The 25,100-nt window shown below is 39.2% G+C and overlaps 1 protein-coding gene across 1 annotated transcript in view; it reads left to right on the top strand.

The window, feature by feature from the left end:
* LOC121954550 (ras and Rab interactor 2-like) overlaps nt 1-16,485 on the top strand; it is a 55,318-nt gene extending 38,833 nt beyond the window's left edge. The window contains exons 8-12 of the mRNA XM_042502125.1: nt 1,555-3,165; nt 12,755-13,063; nt 13,153-13,284; nt 13,615-13,778; nt 14,705-16,485. Of these exons, the coding sequence (XP_042358059.1) occupies nt 1,555-3,165; nt 12,755-13,063; nt 13,153-13,284; nt 13,615-13,778; nt 14,705-15,175 (2,687 nt within the window). The 3' untranslated portion in view covers nt 15,176-16,485. The remainder of the gene's footprint in view (nt 1-1,554; nt 3,166-12,754; nt 13,064-13,152; nt 13,285-13,614; nt 13,779-14,704) is intronic.
* The last annotated feature ends 8,615 nt before the right edge of the window (nt 16,486-25,100 follow it).

Here is a 25,100-nt window from a genome sequence, read left to right as displayed (position 1 = left end):
TGCAAAACCAGTAAGACATGTAATCAACTCAGTGATCTATATTTAAGATTAATTTATGACGACGACTGTTGCGCCTCCGATTGTTGGCCCTCAACAGTAATGACAATTCATGCAATGAGAAGTGTTCCATGATGTACTGACCATAGCTGGAGTTGGTGTTTGTTAAAGGGGAACCCTGTTAGTTGTACACATCTATTTTATTTAATTTTTAATTAATTAATTTTTATTTAAGGGGGGTTGGTTGGAGTTAAGATGCAGTATCCTTCAGAATACTAGGGGCATTGACTGGCACAAGGGTTAAAAAAGTGGATTAACTGTTTACAAGCTCCTAAATGAACCAGTTTCCTCCAAATGGTTTATATGGTTAAAAAAAAAGTTTTAAAAACCCCGATTAAAAAAAATTTAAAAACCTCTGATGAGTAACTAAATTAGTAAGTGGGTAAATAACAAAAAATAAAATAAATGAGTGAAAATTAAATTAAAAGTAAATAAAAAGTATTAAGAATTTAAAAAATACAGACATGCTATATAATATGGTTAATAATAAATGCTAGAGAGAGAGAGATAAAAACAATTATCTTAACAATTATCTTTATAAGATAATCTTAATTATCTACATAATTTTCTGTGAATTGTTTGGACATGTATACATCGCTACATGTGCGTCTCAGTTGGGGTTTTTCCTGCAGTTTGTGACACGCTGCCTTTTGCCTGTTTACACATCTACTTTTAAACATTAAAAAGGACTTGCATATCAACAGGTTTTTGTATATATTTATTAAAAAAAAAACGTAATGACGATCTTTGCAAGAAGCTGGTTGAAGGAATGAAAGAGGGAGGCTGTGTTTGCACAGTTGAGCAAGTCTGCCACCAGTGGAAAAGAAATCCTGGCACAAGTAGCTCCAGCCATTTCACTTTTCCATACTTTGGTATGATAAATGACATGTTAGGACACATAAATTGGAGCTTAGTGGTTAATATTGTCTTTTTGGGAATAAGGACAAAACCCAGAATATCTGGTGCATGTAAATGTCAGTGTGGGCATGGGCTGAGGACTACAAGTTTGAAAATGAGGAAAATCTGGGGGTGTAGAGGGAGAAAGAAATGAGTTTACCAGACCTCTGTAGCCCAATCGTCATCCCTGCTGCAGGGTGCAATCTCCTAATGACATTAGCTATACTAGCATAAACACCCGAATCTCTGAACCAACTATTGACAGTCAAGGAAGAAGTAACATAACGGAGAATTCATGGAATAACAAAGATGAATAACAAAGATGTAAACAGCATTTTTCATTTGAATACTCTGAATAAAGCCTTGTTCTGAGCATTTTCTGGTTCATTTGAATTGATACTTTACTTTGACCTGTTCATCATGAGTCCAACACTTTTACGGGAGTGCAATACTAAATCAATAAAATATTCTTCTATTTTTTTTGTCTGAAAGCTGGTGAAGAGGCAGCTGCCAAATCTGTGGTCCAGACATATTAAATTTGTCTCTTAAGTGTTGGATCACACCCTGTCCACATAATAATTCTCTCACTGTCTCACACAGGTTTCTGGGATGCTCAGGCTGGCCTCGGGAGGAAGGACTTCGTTTCCTTGTCTGGAATAGCTGCTCCCGACAGACCACCTCCCCCCGCCCAGAGACCAGTCTCCTTGGCCACCACATCAGGGCGCCCTCGGCTTCGAACTCGCACCCCATCAGAGCTCGAGTGTTGCCAGTCCAACGGAGCGCTTTGCTTTATCAATCCCCTCTTCATAAAGGTGCACCAATCAGATGGCGACCACAGCACAGCTTCAGATCCCTCTGGTACCGCAAAGCAAGGCCTGAGGGAGGAACTAGAAACCAACAACAAGGACAGTCAAGAAAATCCTCCAAACTGTAGCTCAGATCAGACTGACAGCAGCCAGTCAGCTAAAAAAAACCTTCAGAACCTTGGCAAAAACGCAGAGCTACAGGACGATACCAGCCGAACCAGCAGCAACAGTCAGAAGCTAAGCATTGCAGAAAGCGTGCCACGATCACCACCTCCACGTCCACCCCCACCTCGCTTCGCGCCGCAGCACTCAGCCCCTCTCCGACAGCGCAGTATGCCTGAGAAGATCTCCTGGATCAATGTCCCCAAGGAGAAGGCAGAAGAGAGGGAGAGGGGCAGCAGCATCCTTTCTCGTCTGGGCTCCTCGCTAAGCATCAGCCCCTCATCCTCCCCTCCCAAGAGACTCAGCATCAGTTCACCCATATCCATCCCCCGGCCCTCCCTGCCCATCTCTCTATCATCGCTCTCCTCCTCTCCACGGCGGGCCAAGGCCTCGCCATCATCCAGCCAAGAGGATGCCCAGTGCCACTTGGCTCTGGAGGACCAGACGATTGAGCAGGCCCTCATTAGGGCCAGACTGACTCAGCGTAATGCTACCAGAGCCCCCGCCCAAGACGCCAGCAACCCTCCAGACCCTTCACCGATGACAGCAAGCAAGCCGGGAGATGTGACAGAAGAAGAAACAGGCGAGGAATGTAGTGGTGGTGGCCAACGGCTGAGTGACATGAGCCTTTCCACAGATTCTTCCGACTCTCTGGATTTCTCCCAGTCCTCAGCCTTCTTCCTCCCTCCCCTGCATGACCCCAGCCCCCCCACTGTTGCTGACTTTAACACCCATCTCCCCCTGTCCCTCCCACCATCCCACCTGCCTTACTGCAGCATGGAGGAGGACGATGACGACGAGGACGACGACGATGAAGACGAGCCTGACTACGGTGTCAGTCTCGAGAGTGATCAGGACCAAGACCAGGACTTGACCATGGTGCCTCCAGGCTACCGCACCAAGCGTCGTCCAAGCGCCAGTGCTTTAGTCCTGCAGAAGGCTCTGCGAGGGCACCTACGAAAGATGAGTGGTGTCTTCAACTCACTGCTGACGCCCGAGAAGAGGGCGATCCGCAGGGTGGTGGAGCTGTCCAGGGATAAAGGCTCGTACTTTGGTTGCCTGGTGCAGGACTACCTGAGCTACATGGGCGAGGGTGCGGGCACCCAGGCCTGGCAGGGCTATGCTTCAGGACTGGAACTGCTGCAGACTCTCCGCCAGTTTATCACACAAATGAAGAGCTACCTGAGACAGAGCTCTGAGCTGGAGCCGCCAATTGAGAGCCTCATTCCTGAAGACCAGATTGGTGAGTACCAAAAGAGATAGTTCCATCTCTAATTCAAGCTCTATTCTGTCACCCTTTCATTAGTTTTTCCAGTAATTGCTTGCGCACTGCAAATTTAACTGCTGTGGAGAGCGATGTCAGGTTAATGCTTTAATAATGTGTCGGAAAGTCGCGTGCCTTAAACTTTGTTGTTGAAATACTCGTGTTGCTCGATTGCAACATTTCTACCATCTCTAAGCATTATGACCTTGTCCTCAACTCAACATGGAGGGTAGTGGGAGTCATTTCTCTGTGTGCTTGCAATATTTTAGTGATTATTTTTAGGAAGTGTGAATGATGGATGTATTTATGGAGAAATCTTAATGTTTGTGGAAACACTATGTCACTGCTCAATGCAGACACTGCAGTTTCACTTCCATATTTTAGCAGCCAGGCCATTGGAAAACTTATCCTCACGTGTTTGCAGCTGGAAGTATACACGTGTGTAAATGTATATGTATACATTCCGACTGAAGCCACAGCCGTCAGACTAGTGTTTATTGACTGTATGTTGTTCTGTAGGCTTGTAGGTTTTAAAAAGAAAGTAAGGACAGACATGTAGGCAAACCATTTCCACTCAATTGCAAATCTCCTGTAGTTTGATGCTAACATTTGCCCTTCCCTCTTTTTGCCCTTTATTATATCCACCCTTTATTGCATCTTACAATACAATGAGAGCAACATCAAAGGGGGATCAAGCCCAACCACATAGGTGCATAGACACACACACACTCACACACACACACCTGCCGGAAGAGCGGTCTGAATCATTTAGGCCAAGATTCAGTGGCTGCATTAGACCTTGGACAGAGTTGCATGTAAACAGAGAGCACAAAGAGGGTTTTATCTGAGGAGGAAGGGGGCTGTTGAAGCAACCTGTTCCTACTGGCCCCGTTCAAATAGTTCACCACAGGGCTATAATTATCAAGTCATGAAATGGGTGAAAAACTGTTGACTTTTATCAGTATTTAACATGAGTACTACCCTGAATACTGACATTTTACATTTACATCATGTTAATTCTTCAGAAAGTTTTTAGTTGTTATGTTTTTTAATAATATTTCCACTAAGCTCTTTTGAAAATGTTGCTGGTGTCAGCATCTGTTGTGTTTTTTAAAGCACAAAATTTATCAAAGAGGCAGTTCCACAATTACTTACTTAATACTTACTCAATCAGTACGGCTGTACTCGACTCAGAATTATGTCAGTAAAGTCAGATTTGGCGGTTTATTACAAATATTCGACAATTGGTTATGTTTTCCAGTCTGTGAGACATTCAGGGTGTCAGCGGCATTCACACAATAGTAACGGTGCTGAAGATGGGTCAGAAATGTGCAACAACATTTGTTTGCCAACAGTAGATATCAAACAAAAGCCAGCAACTGTATCGTAATAACTTGCTGTGAGCTGCAAATACACCACCTCAAAGCAGAAGAGCAACATCCCTCTCCCTCCGTGCCAAGTATCTCCTCCGTGCAGCATGTCTGCAGCTGCTTCAATCAAAGACTAGCGTGAATGTCAAGAGCGCTCATTCCACAGCAAAATTTGAGAACAAAACGTCTCCAGTTACACTGCACAAGCAAAAAACAACAACAAACAAACACAAAAAGAATGCTCGGCTTGAAGCTATCTTGGTTAAATGAGGGGTCTTCAACTGATGATTCAAATCCTTAAAGTGGCAGCGCTACTAATCAGCCCATGACTGGCAGTTATATAATGCCTTCTGTGGCTCTGGAGAAAGGTTTTCAAAGTCAGAAAAAAAACCAATAACGTCATAGTGATTACATCAAAGTTTTTTTATCCTGTGCTTCAGGTGTAAATTTATCATTTTATAGGCTGTATTACAAATCACAAGTGTGGAGTTTAAAAGATGGTGTGAAATGGACTTGTGTTTACTGTCTTCACCAGAAGAGTCCAGATGAAGTAAGTGAAAATTTTCTGAGAGCTCTGAGTTAACGACTTCATGTATATGACTTACCATTACATAAACACATGTTAATGAGCTCCATGTGAACACAAATGAAAAAAAACACCCAGTTGCATTACAGGAAATGTAGAATGGAGTGATTTTGCAGCTTGACCCATACCAGAGACAATGGCATCAATTTTGATGTGACATGAACAGCAACAGCAGATGTTCGGTTACACGACTTGCTAACTGGTGTAACAGAGGTTTAACATTTTTGGTTGTAAACACCCACTGAGAGCTTCTTTTCAAGGCAAAAGCCATTTTTTGCAAAGGAAGTGATGTCTTTTGTATGGAAATCATCCAGCAATTTTATGAATGTATTTTCTGCATGTTTCAAAGAAAAAAAAGGGACCAGGGCAAACAGATGTTACCTGTTGGCTGTCTAATTAATAACAAGATAATCAGAGATGAAACGCGTTGGGTTTGACAGACGACTACCATAAGTGCAAGTTCTGAAGGAAGGGGGAAAAAAGGAAGGAAAAAAATATTCAAAATGTGTAAGTTGGCTGTTGCGTGTCATGTTTTCTGAATGGCCTGTTTTTCACAGCGATGACACAATGAGAACTGCTGGGGCTTCAGTTCTTGGAATAGTTGCACAACATTTTGTTGTGGCAGCTTCAGAGAATGTTTTCTGTTTAGCTCCAAGGCCGGCTGGCCCAGATGCATCTGGGGGACCGTCTGCCAAGTCGGACAATCTCTGTCTTACTCCAAATCCAGTTCTTTCAAATGAACTCGCCAATCAGAGAGAGAAGATCTGAGGCGAGCCCCCTCCACTCTGTCTCACGCTGTCGTTCTTTGACACTCTTATTTTTTCATGGTTTCTGTCTTTCTTTAGCTCTCTCTCTGTTTCACCTCCTCATCCAGACTCTCTCTCATGCTCTCCTTGCTTTGAAGAAATGTGCCAGTATTTTGGTATGACTGTTGGTTCTTCAATTCAGTATTTATTGTAAATGATGAATGGGCGACTGGGACACATGGGTTTTTCACACACAGTATGTTCACCCATAACACTGCCTTAAATACCAGGAAAAGTAATGCGGCTTTATATAAATTAAGCACATGTGATGTAGGAACAACGATACATCAAATGTGCAGATATTAAAGGGACACAGTCACAGAGTTTCAGACATGGAAAATGTTGTTGTTGTTTCTGTCTAGCGCTCATTCAGCAGCCCAGCCATGTGTGTGTTTGGGTTCAGGATGTTCAGGCGGGGTGAGGGGGAGCACTGGGGGGGGGGCAGAATGGACTTCCTTGTATTCTGCTCATCCCACACTGCAAGGCTCTCCTCCAGCAAATGTCCTGAGATGACACCATGTCATGAAGTTCAGCTTGTGTTTTTTCACAGATATAGGTATTACAGATAATATAAGATAAGAAAAGACTTTATTAACCGCGAAAATTCACATTATAGCAGCTCAAGAGCCAGAAGCAAGAAAATAATATATCCCAATTGGTCAAAATATTGTGATGTGCAGATTTCTCCATATCTTGCATCCCTGTGTGGAAATCATTTAAGCTTGTGGCTAAATCAAAGTGGAATAAATGTTACTGATACAATATTGAAATTACCAAGAGACTTACTGTATATGGAGAGAACTTCTTAATCCTGTCACCTGGGTCCACAGGATCTGACAAGAATGGTGATGCATTTTCCAATGGAGTTGATCAATGAAATTGGCTTTTTATAGCCTGTTTTAATCCAACACTCTGAACCTTATACCTGCTCAAGAGCAGGCCAGGTGGGCAGCAAAGGTTACCATGGTGATCTAGCTAGGTTAAAAGAAAGACACCTTCTTGACATTAAAATTTGTGGCTTTAGGGTCAAAAACCTCACTAACCCACTAATATCTCTTTGTAGTTTAGTCCTCTGCTGCTTTGAGCAGCAGCTTGAATCTCAAAGCATCCCAGTGACAACCCAGAAAAAAATAAATTAGAGTTCTTCATTTCCCATTAAGGCCTTGATAATCACTCCAATCTATCCAATAGATGTAGAGAGAATTCTTTGCTAATTCGCTTGATCTATAAAGGACACTAGACACTTGTGCCTGTTTGTATGACCCAAGCATCAGTCCAAAGGCTATTTTAAAGCTGTACATATCAAAGCAGGAAGTAAGCAATCTCGGTATGTGGAGAGTTGAACGGTTCAGTGACAGGACAGACAGACACACCTCTCCTCCTGATTACACCAGGCTATTTTTACCACAAGGAGATACTGTGATACTGAGATACTTTCTCATTGTCTACTTGTATACATGTGTCTGGGTGTGGGTTTGGTGTGATTTTACTGTGAATCTACGTGCTTTGTGTCACCCAACATTGGATTACAGTGACCTGGTGAATACAACCTTTTATAAAGCTCTGTTCGGCATGCTTGGTGTCTGTTTGCTGTCCGTTTTTATTGTTCATTGTTTTTTCCTTGCAGTATAAAAATACATGTCTAATGATTTGTGTTAACATTTAAGTCATTAGTTAATAAATAAATTGGCATTTTTGATAATCATATAGCTGCTCATCATAATATCCCAACCCCACCCCAAATATCTGTATAAACACAAATTCAGGGGGGGAAAAGATATAAGAGGATTTTTGAAGTCATTGGAAAAGTTAGCACTGAAAGCCACCAAAGCAAAGAAACTCATAATTACAAAAAATAAAATAAAATAAAATTAAATTAAATTAAACAAAATAAAATAAAATAAAACAAAGTCAAAACAAGTACAGTGAAATAATAATAAAATAAAATAAAGGTGAAAACATGACAGCATAAGCATAGCAGTGGTGGAGGAGGGACAAAGTAGTTAATGCTGAAAATCCCCTGGTTCAAGGCTTGAGGACAGACGGGATGTTTATATGAAGCAGGAAGAGGCCCTGTTTAGCTGAAAGAAGTGTGCGTTTGCCTGTTTTGACTGACTCTGTCCTTGACTGATAAGTTGCTCTTATTAAGCAGTTTCCTACCATCAGTCTGTGATAGGAGACAAGGCAGACCATGACTTGGACTGTAACTTAGCTGTAGTCAAGTCACAATGTTCTATAAGATAGGTGCATTAAAATATTTTGAAGCCAGAGTCACACAGAAACACACAAGAGGGGTCAGCATTAGCTCCGATCTTCAGTTTTGGCAGCCTGTCTATAAATCTGAACTTTTCTCTTTTCTCCCCTTTAGAATTCAGACAGAGCCCTTAAATTCTGTGCCCACAGTGAGGAATGTTGGCACCGTGTTCCCTGTTTTTAATTTTTAATCACTGTAACAGACCTGTGGGGAGTCCAGTGATTATTGAGCTCTAGGAGAAGTGGTACAGAGGAAAGAAAAAGCTATAAATAAGAGTCATCTTTGTTGCTAAGCAAAAAAAAAAAAAAAAAAGGTAAACACTGTGCACATCAGATTTAAAATACTAGTTTTTTCCATCATTCAGACGTGTTCTTCTTGTTATCATTTGGTCTGCATCATCATTGAAGTAACTTTCCAAGCCAATGCACCCACGGTTGACTGGCTCCCACTCTAATGTGGCTGTCACTTTTCTCAGTTCTCTATTATAATAAATACATGTTTTTTTTTTTTTGGTTGGCTGGACAAAACAAGACATCATGAGACAAATTCAACTGGCTCTAGAAAATTGCATTTTTTGCTGTTTCTATATTTCTATACATTTTTATGAATCTAATGATCAGTCAGTTAAACAGGAAAATAATTGGCAGATTTAATGAAAATAATTGTTTGTTGCAACTCTTGTCTTGTTGTCTTTTGACACAAGAAAAGTTTGAGAAAAACCTTTTTTTTGTCTTGAACTTTTATTCTGTAACTCTTTTGTCTATTTCTTGATTTTATACTTCTGCAGCAGCGATAGCTATGGCCAGAGATCATGAATGTGATATCTTAAGAATGCCTTGAGGCAATATCTTCTGAATTGGCACAAACATCCACTAGGACTTAATGATGAACTGATTAGATTTTGGTGGTCAAAGGTCAAGGACACATTGACTTAATTTGTCTCATTCTCGATCTTGAAGACGGAAGGTGACTTTGACGTAAAACAACACGATTTTGGCCATAACTCAAGAATTCATACTGTAATTATAACAAAATTTCACACAAATGTCATTACTGAAAAAACACTTTTCTGACCATTAATCAGTGTCATAACTCAGGAGACATTTGGTTAGACACTGAATTGGTGACTCTTATCTTGGGTGTCCACCTTGTCTTCACAGACTTTGATGTAAACTGTAACTGCAACTTGAATGGTTTGCGGAGGCATACAACTGCAGGACATTAATTCTCGTCCATTTAAGTCTTTTGAAGAAGGAAAGAGTTTGAGAGTTTGTTTCTTCCTTGTACATGTTGGCAGGTTGTGCTGGAAATCGTACCATTAAATACTTGCTTTTTGTTTGTTTTATTTTATTTCTCTTTCAAAGCCTGTTCTGTAACATTGTGGAGTATCATGTTTGAGAACTTTGTCCAGCATGACTTGTCATTGCAGCCACAGGTACTTTCACTAACACTTTCATGATGTCAACAGGAACATGAAATTGTAGAAAGATGGTTGTTAACAATTTGCCCGCTTGCCTTCTTCATCCAAAATAATTGGAAACCTTTAAGAAAGTTAGAGAAAGTGTCATCTTGGAACACTAAAATAAGCAGTCAAAGTCCTTTCAGTCTCATAATCCCTGTAAAAGAACAAAAACAACACTAATTGTGCTGATGCCAGTTCAACGTGCTGGGTGCCCTACTTACTGGCAGGCCTCAATCAGCGTGTCGTGGTGGAATGAGGAAGTGAGAATGTGCCTTCTGGTTAGTTCCAGCAAAAGGTATCAGCAGGTAGCTGTAATGTGGGTGTAGTGAAGTTTTCCAGGAAGACCATCAACAACTCATTTTGACTGACAGACTGATTGTTGACACTGGATGCCATCAGGCTGTTGTGGAAAGCCAAATCTACATCTGTAGATGTGCTCAGCCAAAAAAAAACTGCTGACTTCACCCTTTTATGGAGGAAAATCAGCAACACACACACAGACGGCATGCACACATGGTCCTTATTCAGCAGTGCTGTGGTTTGGCCGCCCTCTCTGCATCCATCCTGTCTGTGTTATGATATCACGGTCGGTGTTAGTCGCACTGCACAGCTGAGCTTGTAAAAACTGCTGTTGACGCTGTCTGAATCTGGATTCTTCTGCTCCAGAAACACACACACCAACAACTTCATGGACTTTGATGTATACAGATGGTGAACAATGAGAACTTGGGTTTGACAAATGACAAAATGAATAATACAAAAGTAGTTATCTGACATTGGCAGTGAGTCTCCAGGCTTGTAAGTCCTAACGAGACCAATGAGGAATGGGATGTAAACGTTGACCTGATTTTTGCTCTGAAATGAAATAACCTTACCATAGACCAGGACTTCTCAAGCTTAATATTCAAAGGTCCGAATGTGATCTCTGTTCAAGGCCAAAGGTCCGGAACGATTGGTGACAAGTAGGGCTCAACCAATATTGGTTTTTCAGGGCCAATACTGATACCAAATAGCAGTTAATGAGACCAGTAACCAATATTTGGAACCGATATGCATTTACAATAAAAATGAAAATCTGTCAGTATTTAGAATTTGAAACATAACAAATCCAACACAAAACTTTGTTTAAATGCCTTTAACAAATGTTTAACCAAAACCGAGACTTTCTCAGGGCTGTATTTAGTCAGTTGTTTATTCGGATATCAAATACAAACACAACAGAGCTGTTTTGAATTTTTCAAGAACCTTTGAATGTTGTTGTGAGGAGAAAAACAGTAAGAGGCAGAATTTATCTACCAAACATTACCGAATATCAAAAAATTATTGTGACTAAATAAGTAGAAACTCTTATATTTCACTGCATTTGCTTTGTAACAACTTCTAATCTATTACTTTTGAATACAGTCTTAAGAAGAAGGAGAAGTATTAATTAACAGCATTAATTATTTATGACTAAAAAGGCCAAAATGTCAGTTAAAGTTCTTTAGTTCTGACATTTTAGGAGTGCAACACTCAGGCTACATCCACACTAATATGTTTTTATTTAAAACATTTAACTAAAGCCACGTTTACCCCTAGCATCCTGACTACTCCGGTGTTTTTCAACCCCCAAAAAGAGACAACAGAAAATGTTGCTGACCCTGTTTTAGTTTGAAAGCTGCAGGGCTGCATTTTAGTCTGGATGTGTGGAAACTGAGACTTTTGAAAACAATGACACAGACACCCAAGTTTGCTTCCGGATTGGGTCTTACCATTCACAGTGTGTCAAGCCAAAACATTACATACGTTTTGTGATTTCACTCTTCTTGTGTTGGTTTCCTTTTCCCATCACCAAAGCTTCCTCTGGTGTCAGATAATACTCCAGGTACCGCTCTGATATTTGGCCATGTTTGCTTTTGGAACTACTCACTATCTTTTTTGGGGGAGCTTTTCCTTATCAGCTTTGAGAATCCAAGGACAGAGGGATGTCATTTGTTGTAAACGCTCTTTTGAGGCCAATTATGATTTGTGATATTGGACTTAAAAGATCAAATTGAAATTGAATTGAAATTACTCCTTGTTCAGCCCTTTGGGGCATGCTTTGTGATTGGGCTACAATTAAGTTTGACTTGACTAATCTCTGAAGCACTTTGGGTATGAAATGTTCTAGATAAACATATTTGCCTTTTGTCTTGCTTAAACCCTAAACCCTAACCTGACACCTTGACAACCTTGTACTTGTGTTACTTTGAGTAACAGCTCCACCTTGTTGTCGGTCCAAGCAAAGAGTTCTCTGTTCTTACTTTTTGCCATCTCTGTATTATTTTCTATAACTAAGCAACCAACCACAGAGTAGACAATCTGTTTCCTGTTTGTCGACGTGCATGCCCAGTGTGAGTGAATGGTGCGTGTTAGTATGTACAGAGATGATGTGCTATGACAACACTTACAGCTGCTCCTTGACTGAGATTAAAAATGGTTCTATTGTGCAGCCAACAGAAGAATTATTGATCAGGGGTTGACATATTTTTAACCTGGCCGATAATTGGAGCCGGTATTTGACATTTTGCCGATTATCTGTACCACCGTTTGATTTTAATGATTGCCGATAAAATTAATTAAAGTGCAAAGAAAGTGTCAGCATTGGAGGAACTTTTACTTTTTTAAAACCTCAGGGAACTATTTTTATGTATTATTTTTTAAATTTGAATCTAAACAAAGTTTTGTGTTGGAGTTTGTTGTATTCCAAATTCTAAATATTGAGAGAAAGATTTTCATTTTATTGTAAATGCATGTCTGTTCCAAATATCGGTTATTGGTCTCATTAACTACTAATAATCGGTATTGGCCCTGAAAATCCATTATCGGTTGACCCCTATGAATAACTGATTTGTTTTGAAAAACTGTTTACCATTATTTTCAAAAACTTAAATATAATGGTAATATAAGAGAAGCACAAACTGCTGTTCAAGTTTAAACTCTTTTATCAATGTGAAATTGGTTTTGGAATCAGTAAAAGCCTAATATTGTCCATATAAAGTTGTCTGAAAGCTTTGGCAATGTTACATTTTCATTAAAATGTGTGATGTAACTGTTTCCTCCTTTGCTCAGACCAAGTCCTGGAGAAGGCCATGCACAAGTGCGTCCTGAAGCCCCTCAAACCGGTGGTGAGCGTGGCCCTGCAGGAGTTCCAGGTGCGCAGCGGGGATTGGCAGGAGCTGAAGGAGAACCTGGCATTGGCGAAGGCCCGGCAGCCGCAGGAAATGGGCGTGGCCGACACTCTGCCCCCGGACCCCGTGGCCATAGAGAAGATCAAGCACAAGTTCCACACCATGAGCAAACTGTACTCTCCAGAGAAGAAGGTCACCATGCTGCTGAGGGTCTGCAAGCTCATCTACACCATCATGGAGGACAACTCAGGTACAGATCGGAATATAAAGCCTGTATTAATGAATCACATAATGAAATTCAAAGTGCAGGATCTCACCACCCTGCTCTCTGCCTCTCAGGTCGTCTGTACGGTGCTGATGACTTCCTGCCTATGCTGACCTATGTGTTGGCCCAGTGCGACATGCCCCAGCTGGACAACGAGATCCTTTATATGATGGAGCTGCTGGACCCCTCTCTGCTCCACGGAGAAGGTCTGTTTGTTTCATCAGAGAAGGCAACTCACTAAATACGTATCTCTACGCATCTCTTCACTTTAGCCTTTAACAAGCAGAGACTTAGCTGCTTTACATTCCACTTCACAATTACACACTGCTGCACAATTCTATGCATTATATACACTTTATTTTTATTTCAGTGTATAATGTCAATAGATTTTATTCTATTTATTTTATTGATGTGCATTCTTTGCAATCGGGTTTATCCTTATTGTGTCTTACCTTTACTAGTTTTATCTAAAGGGTTGAAGATGCATCTCAACCTTCTTTGTACAGGCTGTTAACCCTCTGCCTCTGTTTGTGCAGGTGGTTATTACCTGACCAGCGCGTATGGAGCCATGTCCCTGATCAGAAACTTCCAGGAGGAGCAAGCAGCCAGAGTGCTGAGCTCTGAAACCAGGAACACGCTGCACCAGTGGCATCGCCGGCGCACCACGCAGCGTTCTGCACCATCCATCGACGACTTCCAGGTAGAACCACAGTCGCACTTTGCCTTAGTCACATACGGCTAATTCTTAAATAACAAAAGTGATAAGCAGCTAAATTTGGGCTTTTTCATCCCTCTGCGCTGGTGATTGCCATGTCGGGAGGTATCATCTTTTCAGGTTGTCCGTCCATTTCATACTCGTGAACACAGTATCTCAAGAACACCTTGGAGGAATTTCTTTAAATTTGACGCAAAGTTTACTTCGAGTCAACAATGAATTTTGGTGGTCAAAGGTGAAGGCCAAGATCATTGTGACCTTGCATCTGTCTCATTCTCGTGAACATAATATCTCATGAAAACCTTGAGGAGATTTCTTAAAATCTTGCACAAAGTCCACTTGGACTGACTGATTAGAACTTGGGGATTGAAGGTCAAAGGTCAAGGTCACTGTGACCTCATACATGACCTACAACATGTTTTTGGCCATTACTCAAGAATTCAAGCAATAATCATGACAAAATTTCACACACATGTCTAATAGGATATAATGACAAAGGAATGACATTTTATATCCAAAAGGTCAAAGGTAGCAATCACTGTAACATACTGTTCTGCAGAAACATTTCTCTGGCTGTAATGCAGCATTATAACTCAGGAACAGAAGGGAAGACATAGGTCAGATACCGAATTGGTGACTCTAATTTTGGGTGTCCATCTTGAAGCTGTGCAGGTTGTAGAGCTTTTCTGTGCTGCCGGGGTGAAGATGTGTGTGAAGCATCCATGTTTCCACTGACATGGATTTAAATTTTAAGTGCAACTTGACCTGTACAGCTGTGAGACAGTAATTCTACAGTTGTTGCTGTCAGAGTTTGGTCTTCTCAAAGTCTTTTCAAATTCTTCTAGTATATGGGCAGAAATTGTCTTCAGGGCTAGAATTTTTGATTGTGTTTTGTTTTGTTTTTTTCTAAGAACTACCTGCGGGTGGCGCTGCAGGAGCTGGACAGCGGCTGCACGGCCAAAACCCTCCAGGTGCAACCTTACGCCACCGTGGAGGAGGTGTGTCAGCTGTGTGCCCAGAAGTTTAAAGTGTCAGACCCCGAGAACTACAGCCTGTTCCTGGTGATGGAGGGCAGCAGCCAGCAGCTGGCGCCGGACACCCACCCTCAGAAGATCAAGGCCGAGCTCCACAGCCGCTCCCAGGCCACACCCTTCCACTTTGTCTTTCGCCGCGTGGCCAAAGGAAACACCTCGTCGTCAGCTCCCCTCGATCTCACACCCAACCTCAATGACCTCACTGTGACCTCTGACCCCAACCTGAATGACCTGAGCACGGACCTGTCAGCTCCTTCCCCTCAGCCCATTCTCGGCTCCGGCCTCAGCCGCTCTCTGAGCCTCAGCCTGCCGCCCAGCCACCTCAACGGCAACTCTATATCTATATGACTGCAAGAGTCTGAAGGGGGTCTTTGTGTCCCAGCTGTGACAGTATCAGCCATTCTCTCCGACAAACACGCCTCCATACAGGCCTTCAGCGGGGCACGACTCTGTGTCGTGCCAGCCTTTGCAAAAACTTCTCCTTTTGGATGGCACGTCTGTCTCAGTCAACATCCCCTCGCTGGAAAGTTCTGTCAGACAGACACGGTGAAAGAGGAAAAGAAGAAAGGAGGGAAGGAAATGAGAGGATTTTTTTTTTTTTTTTACTTCCTCGGCTCTATATTTGGTATCTGAACAACTCTCAAAGTCTAAGCACAGAGTTAAAGCAGAGGTGATGAGCTGACGCTCCTGGCTTAATTCTGGGGCTTCATGTGCAGATTCAGGGTCAGCTGTTATTGTTACCTTTAGAGGGAAATCGGAGCTCAGATCCATGTGAGACTAATCTTTGATCAGTCACTTTAAATATACAGCAGATTGTTTATTTAGGTGATAGCTATAACTATGGTGTACTTAACAGTTGCTGGTAAACTGTTTTGGTATGTTGTTTGTGTTTTTAACCTGTTAATCCTTTTGATTGTTTATTTGTTTTGTTGGGTTTGGCGACACCCAGTGGTGGCCAGTGAGTATAACAAGAGTTTCATCTAAAACAGAACACTTAAAGCCTCAGGTGGGAAGCGATATTCGATATGGAAAAAAAAGAAACACAGTAGATGTAAAAAAAACAAAAAAAAGTATCTATGTTATATAGTAAAAAGTATCTTTATTGATTTCTATTAGAAGAATCCAGTTCCATTAAATATATGAACCATTTTTCATTTGCATTGAATGGCTACTTGTGGTGGCAAACACACACGTGTGTTCCTAAAGTATACTTTCAGAGTTCTGTTTGAAACAGAATGTTTGGCCTGCAGGTTTTGCATTCGACAACTTTCACAAGCATTAAACCTGAAAAAAAATTCTAGGATTTCTTTAAAAAAAAAAATGTAATAAGCAACTTGGCAAGAAATGTTCTGCAAACTGCAAAATAAAATACTGAAAGATGACAACAAAAAATGATCTGAAATTTAACTTGATGTTATCAAAATATGAGTGAAACATGTCCAGAAAACTATATTAATATTTTTCTTAATGTTATATTGAAATTCTGTTACAGACAAAAAGGAATAAACAGTATAATATATGTATGTATTATTACTCTTTAAATATTTTTCAGCCCTTTCTTCAGGTTTTATACTGGCTATTTCCAAGTAATTTTCCTGTAACTCTCTTTCTTATTTCTGGCTAATTTTTGGGCCATTTCTTGTTAAGTTGTCTGTCGGCCTCTTTCCATGTTTTTGAAAGAATTCCAGCCCATTTCCTTAGGTTTCAAAGGGTTAAAAAAAAAAAAACATAGTGCCAAAAGGAAAAAAGAGAATTTAAGATTTGACCTTTTTCTTTGTTTATTACTTGGAATATCAAAGCCAAGACAGCCTTATCATGTGTTTTCATGTGACATTGGAAGATAATCAAACATTGTGTATTTCTCTTCTTATTAGCCAATGAGCCACAGCCGCTGCAGCACTTCCTGTGCCGTAAGTTACATTATCCAGATACACTCTGACATTATCAATGTAAGGTATAATAAGGCATTTTTATATGATATGGATTAACATTTTAAAAATGTGTAAATAATTATTTTTGCATGTGTTTAAGTGTGATAGAAACAGGCAGGTCTGCCAGTGTTGAAAACATGTAACCTTCATTTTTATCTATTAACTGATTATCCTGGTGATATGAAAGATACTGTATCATAGCTGATATATATTGTTTGTTAAAGGGCATCTTTTCCATTCAGATTGTAATAATGTGTGACGGAGAAATGACTTGCTGCCACCTTACAAGTCTCTGTACTACTGAGGAACGTTAAAGGTTTTTATCCTGGTGAAAAAAACGTGGTCAGTTTTTAAAAGGATGTGTGAAGTTGGTCTGAGAGGAATGTTAGTGAGATGGCTTCACTCTGCAATACAGTCTTCATCAGTTTGTCATAAAAAAAAATAAAAAATACTTGAAATTTTTGTGTGAATTTTAAAGGTTACAGTAGGTGGAAAAATCAAAATGATATGCTGTCTATTTACTGAAAATATCGAACTGTAACACCACATTCATTCCTGTCATACAGCATCAGGAGATCTAAAGTCTGAGGTGGTCAGTGGAGGGTTAACCGCAGAGTTTTTGGACTGGCATTAACGTCATGTATGTACCGTCTAACCTCTACAGAGCTCACCGTGTATATCTCTGGGGGCCAAGTGTTCAAAGTTTGAATCGATTCGTACTGCCATGTTTTTGGTAATCTAACTTTTTTTTGATGAAGCAAAGTGACTATTTATATGTCTCTGTGCGGGGATTTTTCACAGATGGCTTTTCCATGTCTATAATATTCTTTATGGTGTCAAAATGTCATTTGCATCCAGGAGATATTTTCTTGTTTATTACATGTCATTGATTGATATAAAAATATTCTTTTGCACTTAATAAATGTTAGAAATGGAATTCTGTGTCTGACTTTGTTTGTTTGATCCAGGCTCCTCTCATGAGCCCTGTTGTATCAGTTTTTCACCACTAGATGGTGATTAAACTTCACATTTTTACACTGTCATCGGTCCAGAGTGTAGTTTGTTTCATCTCATGATGGTGTCATGATCAAGTATTATATGTCATTTGAAAGAAATCATAAAAGTGTTATATTATACTATGTTTATAATAAATTCAGAAAAATGTGATCGTGCAGTATGTCATTAAAAAAATCAAAGTGTATGATGTGGTTCTAAAGAATCATCAAAACTCATAGTATGTTTTGTTGTTTATAAAATCGCTGCGCTGATTCAAATTATGATATAAAAGACAGTATTATACGTCGTTTAAAAAATCAAAGAAATATAACAGTATACAAATTTACAAATACAAAAGTCATATGTCCCTGACAACCACAAAAATGTCATTGTACAATATGTAGTTTAAAAACTCATAATAAGTCAGAATAGTATATCATTTTTAACAAAGAAGAATGGTGATTTTTTGTCTGACTCATATATCAGTCGAGTTTTCGACAGACATCACCGCTGATACTGATTTTAACGTTTCAGAACCATGACCCTTATATCAGCAAAGCAGACAGATATATCAGCCAATTTTTTTTTTAAATTTATGCAATAAAATATCATTTGGCTATAGATTCATTCAGTTTAGGTAATGGTCGTGATATTGCAGAACAAATTAAGGCTCATAAAATTGAGTGATATATCGTTTTGGATAATAAATGATAATTTTAGGTGAAGTTGTCCCGAAACAGGTCAAACCAGTATCGGCAGATGCGTCTGTCGAAATCAAGGAATATTGGTGAAGAACTGTCAAAGTAAAATTTGAGGACACAAGAAAAATGCCAGACGTGAAATATCAGTCATGCTTTTTGACAGACGTCTTTGCCGATACTGACTTTTCCCTGCCAAGAACTTAGTTGATTATCGGCCTGATTCATATATCAGTCAAGTTTTCGACAGACATCACCTCTGATACTGATTTTTCCATTTCAACGCACCAAATTATGATGTTTTTGGCCCTTTTTTTTGACATTGTATCCTATGGTGTGTCTGTACAAGCTATAATATGTCATTTTCAGCCATCTTTTTAACATGTCAAAATTTATCGTTTTTCCACATACCGTACTGTGGCATTTTTGGCCATTTTTTGACATTCGACATTTTTCAACATGCTAAATTATGACATTTTTGGGTTTTTTTTCGACATTGTATAGTATGACATGTCTCTGTAGGCTGTAGTATGTAGTTTTCAGCCATTTTTTTTTACGTCAAAATTTGACGTTTTTCAACATGCTAAATTATGACATTTTTGACATTTTTTTGACATTGCATAGTATGGGGTGTCTCTACAAGCTATAATATGTTGTTTTCAGCCATTTTTTTTGACACGCAAACTTTTGATGTTTTGGGCCTTTTTTTCAAAATTGTGGCATGTCTGTACAAGCTATAATATGCCGTTTTCAGCCATTTCTCCGACATGTCAAAACCTGTCAATTTTTGAGACACTATGCTATTGCGTTACGGCCATTTTTTTGACATCCTAAATTATGACCTTTTTTGGCCTTTTTTGACATTGTATCCTATGGCATGTCTGTATAAGCTATAATATGTCATCTTCAGCCATCTTTTTAATACGTCAAAATTTGGTGTTTTTCCACATACTGTACTATGGCATTTTTGGCCATTTTTGACATTGTATAGTATCACTTGTCTCTATAGGCTGTAGTATATAGTTCTCAGCCATTTTTTTTGACATGTCAAAATTTGACGTTTTTTGACATGCTAAATTATGACATTTTTGGTATTTTTTTTGACATTGTTTACTATGGGGTGTCTCAACAAGCTATAATATGTCATTTTCAGTGATCTTTTGACGTAAAAATTTGACATTTTTCGACATACTAAACTGTCATTTTCAGACATTTTTTGACATGCTAAATTTTGATGTTTTGGGCCTTTTTTTCGACATTGTATACTATGGCGTGTCTTTACAAGCTATAATATGTCGTTTTCAGCCATTTCTTTGACGTCAAAATCTGATGATTTTCGGGATACTATACTACTGCGTTTGTTTTCAGCCATTTTTTGACATGCTAAATTAAGATGTTTTGGGCTTTTTTTCAACATTGTATTCTGTGGCGTGTCTGTACAACCTTGATATGTTGCTTTTAGGCATTTTTTTCAGCGTATCAAGATAATGATGTTTTTTGCCTAATTTTAACATTCTATACAATGAGGTGTCTCTATAAACTATAATATGTTGTTTTGAAAATATTAATATTTGAAGATTTTCAAAATTCTATACTAAGGAGTTTTTGGACATTTTTTGACATTGTGTACTATGATGTGTCTCTATAAGCTATAATGTCGTTTTTTTGACAGGTCAAAAATTTGACCTGTGGCGCCCTATACTATGGCGTTTTTGGCCATTTTCGACATGCTAAATGATTATGTTTTGGGGTTTTTTTGACATTCACATGTCTCTATAGGCTGTAGTATATATGTAGTATATATATAATATGTCGTTTTCAGCCATTTCTTTGACATGTCAAAATCTGTCGATTTTCGGGATACTACACTATGGTGTTTTTGGCCATTTTTTCGACATGCTAAATTATGACGTTTTTGGTCTTTTTTTCAAAGTTGCATACTATGACTTGTCTGAAGTAATAATATGTGATTTTCAGGCATTTTTTTGACATGCCAAAATTTTTGTTCTTTTTTCAACATTGTTTACTATTGGGTGTCTCTACAATCAATTATAGGCGTTTTCTGACATCTTTTTTGACATGCGAAATTATGAAGCTTTTTGCTTCAACATTGTACACTATGACGTGTCTGTACAAGCTTAAATATGTCATTTTCAGCCTTTTTTTCTCGACATTCGATACTATGGCAATTTAAGAGCAATAGTCGCTTTGAAAGTGCCCCCGTTCATGACAATAATGGCAGTTTTTTTCAGACTCACAAGCACCCCCGTCAGGTCTCTTCTCCACCGCCCCATGCCTAACTGACCAACCTGACAGTCACAGAGGTCCCGCTGCGCCGCATGATTCCAACCATAACCACCATGTGTTAAAATATTTGTCTCACTGAAAAACATTCTCACTGACGTACATAGCCACATGCCCAGGTATGGAATTTTTAAACGGACTCCAACACCATCAGATTGCACAGATCATCATAGCTGCCTGAGCCCTGCCAGTTAACACACACTGCAACATTAAGGTACAGGTAAACTCCAACCATCAGTGCGCCTCAGCCAGCCACTCAAACAGTGAGAAAAAGGTTTCAGGATCTCTCTCATCAAATCTTGCAACAAGCCTCAAATCACTCAAGTCATCTAGCCTTGGGGAACTACATGGAACAGAGGGGTTAACAGGGAGAAGAATATCAGCAGCCACTTTCTATTCTCTAACCAGATTCAATTTCTGCATTTGCAAGTCAATTTTCGCCTTGTCTCCTGCCTCAATTTCTCCACAGATAACAACACTTACCTTCTATTGTCGCTGCTAACTGCCAAGGTCAAAGTAGCAAAAATGGACAAAAAGCGCCTGCAAACCCAAAACACCAAGAAACAAAAACAAAAACATTACAAACTTACCAAACTCAGCTACAAAGCGCGACAAACTCACCACATAAGGCTAACTACGTCACAGCAAACAGCTCACACCTGAGCGTAATCTATCAAAAAAAGGCTTTCACCCATGTGCAACAAACAACAAAGCCTCAACCGGGCTGTCAAACTAAAAGAAACAAACAAACAAAAAAAACAACTAATGATCCAAGAAAAGAAAACAAAAAAAACGGTCTTACCAAGATCCCAATTGGGCTTCAAACTTGGACGAGCCCCCCAACTTGTTATGGCTGGCTCGCAGACCGCAACAAACACAAGAGATACGCTCAAAAGTAAGGCAAACCAACCAATGTTTATTCATATAAATGAAAAAAAAAGTAATGGGGAGTGGACGTGTGCATCAGTGGTGTCTGTAGGTCAGTGGATGCTGGGATAATGTGTGGTGCGTGTTGTAGGTGCGAAGAAAATAAAAGGAAAAAGTGGCAAGGCAGAAGCAACAAATAATCAGAAGCAATGGCCAGGTGTTCCTAATTATGCAGTCGGCTCCACCTGGCCCAGGACCTGGAGACACAAAGCATACACAGGACTCGACACAATACCTTGAAAAAAGACAAAAACGTCAAAATTTAGCATGTCAAAAAACGTCAAAATTTAGCATGTCAAAAAAAAGGCTGAAAACGACAAAGACATCATAGTATATAATGTCGAAAAAAAAGCCAAAAACGTCATAATTTAGCATGTCAAAAAAAGCCAAAAACATCATAATTTAGCATGTCGGAAAAATTGCCAAAAACGCCATAGTAAAGTACACCGAAAAACGGCAAATATTGACGTCAAAAAATGGCTGAAAATGACATAGTATACACAACATAATATACAATTTAAAAAAAGGCCAAAAAACATCAGAATTTAGCATGTCGAAAAAATGGCCAAAAATGCCATATTATAGCATGTACATAATGTACATGGGGAACCCGCTCTACCAGATGAGCTAACGGGCTTGCCAAATTGTACCTTTTTCAATCAGGGGTTTTCAGACGTCAGAAAGATTACATAGCTTAAATAATAGTGATTTGTATTTCTTAGTATTGTATCAAGATGCGTTATTGTATAGTATTCACAAAAAAAGGCCAACAACATTAGAATATAGCATGTCAAATAAATGGTGGAAAACATCATAGTAGTATGTCTAAAAATGTAAAAATATGACATATCAAAAAACAGCTGAAATCCACATAATATAGCATGTCAAGACACGTCATAATAAAGTATGTCGAAATAAACAGACCCAAACATCATAATATAGCATGTCAAAAAAAAAAACCCACTGTAAACATCATAGTATAGAAAGTCAAAAATGTCAAAATATGACATGTCAAATAAAAGGCTGAATATACATATAACATGTTGAGACACGTAATAGTATCTTATGTTGAAAAGCAGCCAATAACATCGGTAACACAATAATATACACAAAAAGTGAGTCGTTACTGAGGAACTAATGAGGAACTAAGCATTAGTTAATGTCAGTTCTTGAGTAACTCCCAATCAAATGAATAAAGTAGCTAATCATTAGTTGATGACTAATTAGTTTAGAAATGAGTGATGTAACTAATGAGGGATGAGTGAGAAGCTAACCAATAGTTAATGATCAGTTTTTGAGTAACTCCTAAAATTAGTTGGGGGAACAAATGATGAACAACCTAATAACCAATCAACAGTCATCCTGTCATAGTGAAATGTAATCCTGCCAGCTCCTGCATATTGTCCAACAAAGATGCCAAATAAGTAACACTTATTAATAATTAACAAATTAGCAACAATGAATGCATGGTTGGAGGGGGTAGTGAACCTATTTGGGATCCCAGTGGTCCGAGAGTAGAAGCTACCCTTGAGCCCCTCAGCACCAGCCCGGTGCACGGAGCAGCATGGCAGAGAAAGATTCCACATTTGGAATCCCAAGAAGATCAATGTGGCCAGAACCACAGTCAGTATTTAGTCCTTCTATGTCCACTTCAGCATATACCCACATGGATGTATGGATGCAGATATGGCCTCGTCCATTCATGTCGTCTGGATCAAAGATGGTGTTGATCCTCTTTACCTACCTACAAACTTCAAAGTTCCACAAAAAGCTAAAAAAGAAACAAAACTACACAACAACTAACAACATGTAACAACATGTAACAACTAAATCATAACTAACAATTTGAACATTGCCCTTTTTGCTCCATGTCTCAGTGGTTATTGAGTGCTCAAACATTACTTTATTATTACCTGACCATTAATTACCCTTTTTGCATCCCCTGAAGTAAAGTGTCGCGTCATACTAAGAGGTTAATGAGTACTAAAGCATTACTTAATTATCAACTGACCATTAGCTACCCATTTTGTGTCCCCTGAAGTAAAGTGTTGCATCATACTGAATAGTTAATAAGTAATGAATGATTACTTAATTTTTACTTGACCATTAGTTACCCCTTTTGGGTCCCCTAAAGTAAAGTGTAGCATAATAATAAGTACTGAATGATTACGTGATTATTACTTGACCATTAGTTACCCATTTTGTGTCCCCTTGAGTAATGAGTACTGAATCATAATGAACTATTACCTTCATTATGTATTCTGTCAGTCTTACACCCTTATTGACTGGTAAATATTATCCTTCTGCAGTAACACATGGTGGGTCCTTCCAGTGATTACAAAATCAATGTAAATTGGATTCTCAAAATTTTAACAATAAATAAATAAGGTTATGGACTAGACAAGCACAGAAGACAGTAGATTCTGTCATTCAAAAATAAGCCAAAAAACAAAACAAAAATATAGGCCTTTGAGTTCCAACAACAAAACAAATAAAAAAAACCCACACTCATTTCATTCTAGCTTCTTCAATTCCTTTTTTTAATGCACACTTGAATTTTTGAAAAGACTTTGAAAGTCATTTTCCAGAGCAATATCAATTTCATGTTTTCATGTCAGCTTGAACTGTACAAAAATATTATCAAAAATAATCTTCTTTTTGAGGTATAGCCAAACTATAAAGTGGAACATTCCCCAAATGTGAGGAAGTACCACAGCTTTAAAACAGTTCCTTAGCAACAGCTTTGTTGCAAACTCTGCATGTTCTGCTTTTTGGGAGTTGGAAGGAATCAAACATCAGATATCAATTTATTCTTTCAACATAACCATGCTGGAAACTCACTAAACCTGAATTCACACCGCGAGCAGCATGTCCTCTCTTCCTGCCTGTCAACCTGTCACTCACACACACACACACACACACACACACACACAGAGCAGGAGGAGAGATGGGGAAAGACGTTTCCATTGTTCCCTGATGATCTGAATAAGACACTAAACGATCTCTTTGTGCTTTTTAAAAATAATGTTGCTCAGAGGGTCTGAAAAGCTGCTGAATAGCGATAAAGTCAGTACTTTAGTAGTTCTCTTTTCCCGTCACCCTGAGACCTTGGATCATCTTGTTCGTTTGTTTTTGGACATGAAAATGTTATTCTATTGAACAACACCCGTAACAGTGTTCCCTATTTTAGAACAGTGAAAACACTGATTGATGGAAAATCTCGTCAATGGCGGGGAAGCATTGTGTTGTAAATGACAGAAAATCTCGTCAATAGCAGGAAGGTGCTGTGTTGAAAATGACGGAAAATCTTGAAAATGGCGGGGAAGCATTCTGTTGTAAAGTTATTATTAAATGATGGAAAATCTCGTCAATGGCGGGGAAAGTGTTAAATGATAAATATAAAGGTACTGGTCAGCC

This window comes from Plectropomus leopardus, chromosome 15 (genome assembly GCF_008729295.1).
Source record: "Plectropomus leopardus isolate mb chromosome 15, YSFRI_Pleo_2.0, whole genome shotgun sequence".
NCBI classification, from domain to species: domain Eukaryota; kingdom Metazoa; phylum Chordata; class Actinopteri; order Perciformes; family Serranidae; genus Plectropomus; species Plectropomus leopardus.
Note: the sequence above shows the minus strand (reverse complement) of the source record. Positions and strands in the feature narration are given on the sequence as shown.